At 35.5% G+C, this 7,937-nt stretch overlaps 1 protein-coding gene across 10 annotated transcripts in view; it reads left to right on the top strand.

Moving 5' to 3' along the window:
• The window catches only part of HECTD1 (HECT domain E3 ubiquitin protein ligase 1), a 63,828-nt gene that overhangs the window by 14,184 nt on the left and 41,707 nt on the right, over positions 1-7,937 (top strand). For all 10 annotated transcript variants that reach the window (XM_009290367.2, XM_009290365.2, XM_009290357.2 and 7 more), the window contains exons 2-3: positions 3,735-3,969; positions 4,874-5,101. In XM_009290367.2, the coding sequence (XP_009288642.1) occupies positions 3,735-3,969; positions 4,874-5,101 (463 nt within the window). The remainder of the gene's footprint in view (positions 1-3,734; positions 3,970-4,873; positions 5,102-7,937) is intronic.

Genomic DNA, 7,937 nt, shown 5'->3' with positions numbered 1-7,937 from the left:
CCCCTTTTTTTTTTTTTGGAAAAGACAAAAAAACTTTTGTGTAAACTCCCCCCCCCCCCCCCCATGTTCCTGGTAACAATGTCTGAGAAAAATGAAGTTTACACTTCTGTTACTTCTAAATTTGTATGATCTGTAACAACGATCAAGCTTTATATTATCTTTGTATACATCATTATATGACTGATGCTTCTTCATAAACCATCTTGGTTTTCACCTTTTTTACTATGCATTTTCCTGTTATACATTGGTTATATGATTTGTTAGATTAGTTTATAGTTGGTCCAGAGCATTCAATTAGAATGCTCTTTTTTCATTATTAGGTAACAGGCAACTGTTTATAACTATGTAATGAGTTCTGCATTGAAATATGGTGAATTAACTTTTAAAAAGAAAAAATATTAAAGATAATATGCATCACAAAGCTTTAGTTTGCAGTAAATTAGTGTCCACTGGAGTGGATAGTGCATAAAATTTCATGCCACAAAGCCAGTGTGTTTTGTTCTGTTTTACTTTCAAGCCTGTGATTTCGTGTGTGTTGATTCTTGATTTGCTGCAGGAAAAAGGAGAGGAAAAAGAACTGATTCCTTAGCACTTAAATTAAAGCTTCAGCATTGCTTCCCCCCCGCCTTTTTTCTCTTCAGTCTTCATTATTGTCCTTAATAAATCTTTATAAAACATTTCTGCTGCTGCTTCTTCTACATGGTGTAGTCTAGCTCTCAACTTCCTGTTCACTAGCAATATCCAACAAAACTAAAAAAACCCCAACAAAACCAAAACAAAAAACCAAACCCGAACTGTTAAAAGAAACAAGCATCAAGTACATAGACCTCAGAGGTTGAAGTAGCTCAAAAGAATTTTCTGTGAAAGCTCTTAAAATTAAATCAGTTGGTATTTTCAGAAAGGATTTTTTTTTTTCTTCCCAGAACAAGTGAAGGTCTTATTAATGCTGCTTTTATAGGAATTCAACATATATTACCATAGTCTACAAAATTACTTGAAGTCTGGGTAGCTTTTTATTTTGAGAACCAAGTAATTCCCACAGGTTAAGTGTATGACAAGCCTACAGTTTCTTCCTGAAACCTTATGATACAACTTGGTTTCCTTACTGGAGGGCTGGAAATCATTCCTCTAAGTCAGAAAACAAATGTCCTGACAGCAAGTGGAGGTTGTTATTTGCCTCCTAATTGAAAAAGTATGGTCTCTGACTAATGTAGCTAGAGGCTCTGGCAAAAAGTCATTTTAAAAAAACCCAAACCCTTAAGTTTTTGCCAGTGAGCTGTGTTCTTATAAGAAGAGTGTTGCTGATACAGTGCACTGGCATTTGTGTGCTGGCAAAGAATTCAATATAAATTATAGGCTCTTAGTAACTTTGTATTTTTGCTGTATCTGCTGGGTAGTTGGCTCTTGTGGACAGGTGTTTTAAGGACAGGAAGGGATTTCTTCCAAATTTTTAAATTTCCATTTTCAAAAAATACATCCAAGTTCCACTTGTGCTGTGTCTTTTTATAAACTGTTAAATCATAGGAAAAATGTAAATGTTAGATTTGCTAAGTATTGCTTCTAACTCCTGCAAAAATCTAGAGGTTTTATTCTGCAGCTGTCTTTGGAAATCTAAGAAAAATGGTTTGCTACTACTTGCTAGTATTACAGTGGAGACAGTGGAGCTCCTTATGTTCCACTTGGTTGTATGTGTGTGATTTTGGTTTGTTTTGGGTTTTTTTTTTTTTTAAGATTTGTGTTTATTGGTAAATATTTTTCTTGCAATATAACATTTGAAGAACACTGTTTATAGCAATGTTTTAGTGATATGTCTGGTGTTGCATAAAATCATAGAATCATAGAATAGTTTGGGTTGGAAGGGACCTCTAAAGACCATCTAGTCCACCCCCCCTGCCATGGGCAGGGACATCTTCAACTACATTTTCACCACCCCCAGCATAAACAATTTCTTCCTTATATCTAGTCTAAATCTACCCCCCTTTAGTTTAAAGCCATTCCCCCTTGTCCTGTCACAACAGGCCCTGCTAAAAAGTTTGTCCCCATCTTTCTTATAAGCCCCCTTTAAGTGCAGTGTAAAAGATCCAACACCAAAACACTGGAACAGATAGCACTGTCTGCTTTAAATATTATGTACTGAAATGCTTCTTGTCATTGTATGGTAGTCATCTAACAATGAGTACAAATTTCAGACTCTTTTTTCCAGTGGATAATTTCTTTAAAATGCGAAGTTACTGTGTAAACTCTTAAGAAAGATGTGGAATTAAATAGCAAATTTCTTAAGAACAACAGACAGTATAGGCTGGATAGGCTAATATAAGTATTAAATATGTGATTTAGCTTTATTGAAGCTTCACTTATTAATTTATGTCATTAAGGATCATTGGATAATGTATTTATTTGTCAGGCAGTATTATTTAATTACTTCATAAAGCATGGCCAGATCTTGAAGGAAACTATTAGCATTTTGCTGTCTCAGGATTTGGTGCCTTTATATGAGTCACTGTGCATACCAGGTGGGATACTGAATGACCTCTGGGTTAGTCTTCAGAATGATTCATCAATGAGTACTTCACCTGTCTTCCAGACCAAAAAGCATGCTATTATTTTTGTTCTTTCACTTTTGGATTTAGAAAAGCTTTAGGCCTTTTGCAGACCAAAACCATAGTTTTAAAAAAAAGTTGCAATATTTGCCTCCTGTAGATTTAGTCTGATCTCCTACATCTAGGGATGAGGTATCCAGTTATTTTGACTACTGTCACAGCATATATCCTTTTCACTTAATTCCCCACTCCTGCCTCAGAAGTCTTCTACCACTGCAGTGAACAATCGTTATGTTATTTACTGCTAAGTAAGTATGCTATCGGAAGATAAATTGTCTTAAAGTATAGCTCCGTGTCTTAGAACTTTTGATCCAAATCAGTCTTAACCACAGCTGCCATAATAGTGAAAAGCATTATTATGACCATCCATTTTGGTTTGTATCCTGTTGTGTCAGAGAGATAGAAGAAGGACTGTTACAGCTTGCTTATTTTGTTTTGAAGTTGTGGGGATGTTCATGACTGTCTTTGCATATGGAAATGAGGCTAACAATAAAGAGGAGAGCTAGAGGCTAATGAGGCATGGATATGAAGACAAAATGCAGTAGAAGCAAGCTAAATGAATTAAATATGTTCTCAGTGTGGTTAGTGAAAAAGAATGAGGGGCGGGGGGGGAGAGGAAGCTGAAATAGGATAAAAAGATAAGTGAGAATGTTTATAACGTAGGGAAGAAGGACCACTCAGAGAATTAAATTGTGTAGCAGACCCAAAATCTTTAGTTTTTATATCGAACATAATATTTCATGGTTAAGTAGCTATTTATCATCATGAACCTTGAAGCTCTGTTAAGAAAAAATGCATTCCGTTTGGTGATGTGAGGTTAATTCCTAAAATAATTTCCCAAGAGGAAAATTTTTTCCCTGTATGATTGTAAAATTTCAAGAATTTTTTTCTCTGCTGGGTTCCTCCCCTCATATAGCATCTTTTCAGATTACTGATTTGAATTTTGGGGTGTGTATGAGATGCCCACATCCTAGCATTCTGAATGAATGCTCTGAACCAACTATAAACTAATTGAGCGAATCATGTCAGCATGAAGAGTGTTAATCTGTTAATGTGAAAGTGTATGAAATTACTTAATGTAGAGAAACTTGCACAACTTAGTAATGTGGTGTTGTGTTTTTTTTTTATCTGCAGATGCCCTCCTCGAACTTTTTTACCAGCACTGTGCAAAATTTTTCTCGATGAAAGTGCTCCAGACAATGTACTAGAGGTAACAGCTCGTGCAATAACGTACTATCTGGATGTATCAGCCGAATGCACCCGTAGGATTGTGGGAGTGGATGGAGCTATCAAGGCACTTTGTAATCGTTTAGTAGTTGTTGAACTTAACAACAGAACGAGCAGAGATTTGGCTGAGCAGTGTGTGAAGGTATGTGTACTGAAGAACCTTCTGTTTTTAAGAAGGAGCTGGAAAATTTGCTGTTTCTAAAGAACTTCCTCATATTCTAATTCTATTTATTTTATTAAAATGTGAAGCAAAAACATAGAGTATGATAAAAGTGTACGTGCCTGCGATGCTGCTTATCTTTACTGTCAGTCTGGTGCTCTTCAAAGCTGAGATTCCTTTAAAAAAAAAAGTATAGAAAAAGAAACAAAAAACATCAGAAGAAAGTTTTTGTGTTTATCTTACATGACTAGAATGCTAAGGGCTAATTTTATGCTAAAAGGGAATGAAGAATTGCTCCAGATATAGATAAATTACCTGCTGTAAAAAAAATTCTCTGCTGTCTCTTCAGTAGCGCTAGACACAGCTCCTCTGCACCCTTGTGAAGTTTTCAGAAAAATTTACAAGACCCTTAAAATCTCTTGTTTAAAGCATAACTCATGGCCATGTGATAGCATATAGTTTGAGTCCTTGATTACCATGGCATCAGACTTTATGCATGTGTTTTCTATTTACTAGGTCTAGTCTATTCAAAAGTACATCACTGAAGTACTGGAGTAACAGTACTCTTGGAATTTTCAGAGCTCTCAGTTGTGTGTTATCCAAAGATTTAATTCTCCCAGGAAAAGATAACTATTATCTAGCTGTCTCTCATGAACACCTTTTATGACCATGCTATTGGGGGATATTTTTGTATTTGTTCCTGTATTTTTGAAGCAAACACTAACTACTAGAGCACTGGAGGCTTTGGCCCCTTCTGGGTGTTGAGGAAGAGAGGTGGGTTTTTTTTGTTTTATTTCATTTTGTTAACCAGTTCTGTAGATGGATAAAAACAAATAACTGACTTCTTATGTGTACTTTGTTCTAATTAAATTTCATTTTGTCATAGGTGTTAGAATTAATCTGTACCCGTGAGTCAGGAGCTGTGTTTGAAGCTGGAGGGTTGAATTGTGTTCTGACATTCATTCGTGACAGTGGACACCTTGTTCATAAAGATACTTTGCATTCAGCTATGGCTGTAGTATCCAGACTCTGCGGCAAAATGGAGCCTCAGGATTCTTCATTAGAGATCTGTGTGGAATCACTGTCTAGTTTATTAAAACATGAAGACCATCAGGTAATGTAATAGCTGGCTCAATATGCTGTGAATTTAACTTCCATTATGTTTAATAAATGAATGGCTATGTATTTTTATATAGCCTCCACAACTATATGTTTATACAGTAGTTGTTTTATTTGGATATGATAATTTCCTTTACAGTTGTGATGACAAGAGGATAAAAATACTGCTTAGCATTTGACTCCAAGCACTATTGTGTGAATATGATCTTATTTAACCTCTGAACACTTTATTGAAAAATATCCTGCAACTTTTTTCAATGCGTTTTGAAATACTTTCTGAAGTAATTCTTGTTCTATGTCTGCACCTCAGACACTATTAAATTGAGCATAAATAAGAGACAGAAGTCAATTTGATTTGTTTTTCTTTTGCCATGCTAAGAGAAGCAATAAAAACATCCACAATCAATGCTAAAATATTACATTGGAAGCCAGCTTAAATGGTACTACTATAGATGCAGCACCACTTCTTTATCGCAGTTTTATTAACTTGAGATGAAGTAGTCCTTGTAAAATCTAGAAAATGAATCCTAGAGGAATTACCTTCCTACTAGTAGAATCCTTTTGTGTATGTCATACTAATGCTTTGCAATAGCTATTTAGCCAAATTCTTGCTGCATCCTGGCCAGGCTTCTTGTCCATACCATTCTCAGTCCCCATTTCGCCCCCACCTCTGTCTTCATTCCTTTCTCTACAACACCCACCCGCCCAGTCTGTTTTATTAAGCACATCATATTTGGGAGACTAAATCTGTTTGCCTGTGAGCTCAACTTTTTTATATATTTTTAGATCTTTTTGAAAGACCCAGTTGGCAGGGGACTGTCACACTAGCCATTTCAGAACAATCTACCATGGTTTTTTTAGACATTATGTAACTTTATTAATGCACTGATCATCTCAGGCAAGCTAATCCTGAAATTTAGACCGTAAGTCTGTAGTATTTTAACTGTTTCCCAATGTATAATGTGTTTGAAAGAAAGCAATTGCTGGGGCTGTTGGAGATCTGAATGAGAGTTCAAATTAACTTAATGTTTTAGCAGTTAAGCTTTAAGATAAGCGTGCTTAAGATTGGAGTAACCCAGATGATAATAAATAAATCTGTACCGTTATCCTTGAGAAACATGTTTTGTGTGAAACAAGCCTCAGGATTTACAATGAATGTTGATGTGTATTATGGATTTGCCCAGTAACTTCCTTTGTAAAGTTTGTTGTTCCCCTCCCCTCCTTTTACACTATTGGATTTGGTCACTTTTTGTGTGGGCTGCCAGTTAGTAACATCACTTGAGGGAAGAGTTCAGACCAGATGAATGTGGCCCCAAGAACAGCTTATCTTTAAGTTTGGTTTTTTAACCTTTCTACTAAACTTGCAGTTTGTGAGAAGAAATGTAAATACCTTCCACAGTACTCTCTTGGTTTGTAAACTGATGCCACTAATGTGATGTGTTAGATAAGCTGAACCTTTCTTGTGTATTTCTGACAGAGCTGTTCTGGTAAAAATCCATAAAGTACATACAGATTACATAAAGATTGGCAGAATTGTTTATCCATCATGCTGTCAAAGAACTGGAGCAAAATGCCAGAGGACACGAGTAGTGACCATTACAAGTTAAAGAAAAAATCCCTTGCAAGAGTACTGATAAATCAGAATGCTTGGCATGCAGGGACCATGCCAGAAGTTTAACATGCTTTGCATTTATTCAGGAGAAACTTTGTTTTTTCAAGTGCCTGCAAACTTAATGGAGATTTAAGATTTTAACTTCATGAAGTCTGGCTAATACTCTAATCTTGTTCTGTGTGTTGATGAGTAACTGTATTTAAGCCCTTGGTATGTGATAGCTGACAATCATTTTGAAAATGGGCTGTGCTAGAAATTGATGACATTTTAGGGAGTAAGAACTGTTGTAATTTAGAGTTTGGTAAAGAATAGATATTGTTGGGTTTTTGTTTGTATTTAAGCCCTTGGTATGTGATAGCTGACAATCATTTTGAAAATGGGCTGTTATAGAAATTGATGACATTTTAGGGAGTAAGAACTGTTGTAATTTAGAGTTTGGTAAAGAATATATTGTTGGGTTTTTGTTTTGTGGGTTTGTTTCTTTGTGTGTGTGTGTTTTTTTTTTTTTTTTTTTTAAAACTATTTTATGATACCAGTCTGGTTTGCTACTGCACATCTACGAAGGTGTGCCAGAAGCAGGTCATCTTGATACGCCTATGCAAACCTCCTGATCTGAAAGATGGAGGCATTTTTAGCGTATAGATGAGAGAGACGTTAAAGGCAAAACTTCCCTTTCTTTTCAACACCGAGATGAGAAGAAGTTGGATCCTTTCCTGGGCAGTTGGCCAGCAGTATTTTTGCCGGATTGTTAAGAGGATCATCAGTAAGCCTTGTTTCCACAGTGTTAGGTTTTTTTTTCTTTAGTGACAAACCTAAATTTGGGAGTTTGTATTTTATTGTCACAAAAATACTTGCTGCATATCCCTGGGTCAGGTACTCAGTGGGCAAGCTGGGTTATCTAAGAGTAAAATCTGTTTTTCCCAGTTTGTCCTATTTTTAGGCTTGGTCCAACTGAAAAATTTCTTTTACTTATGAGAAGTATGTAGACCTTTAAATACAACTTTTAACTGTCAAACTTCACTGTCAGTTTAATACTTTGGGAGATCTCAGTGCCTCAGCTAATGGCTTCTTTGATAGCATTTCTTTTAATAGAAAGCACCAAATTAATATAACATATTGTAATAGTAGCATAATATTAATTACAAATATCAAATTATAACATATTAGAATACATTATATTCTATAAATATAGAAGATAAACCTACAAAGATTCTTAAAT

The sequence above is a fragment of the Aptenodytes forsteri genome, unplaced genomic scaffold (assembly GCF_000699145.1).
Source record: "Aptenodytes forsteri isolate BGI_AS27 unplaced genomic scaffold, ASM69914v1 Scaffold108, whole genome shotgun sequence".
Lineage (NCBI taxonomy): Eukaryota > Metazoa > Chordata > Aves > Sphenisciformes > Spheniscidae > Aptenodytes > Aptenodytes forsteri.
Note: the sequence above shows the minus strand (reverse complement) of the source record. Positions and strands in the feature narration are given on the sequence as shown.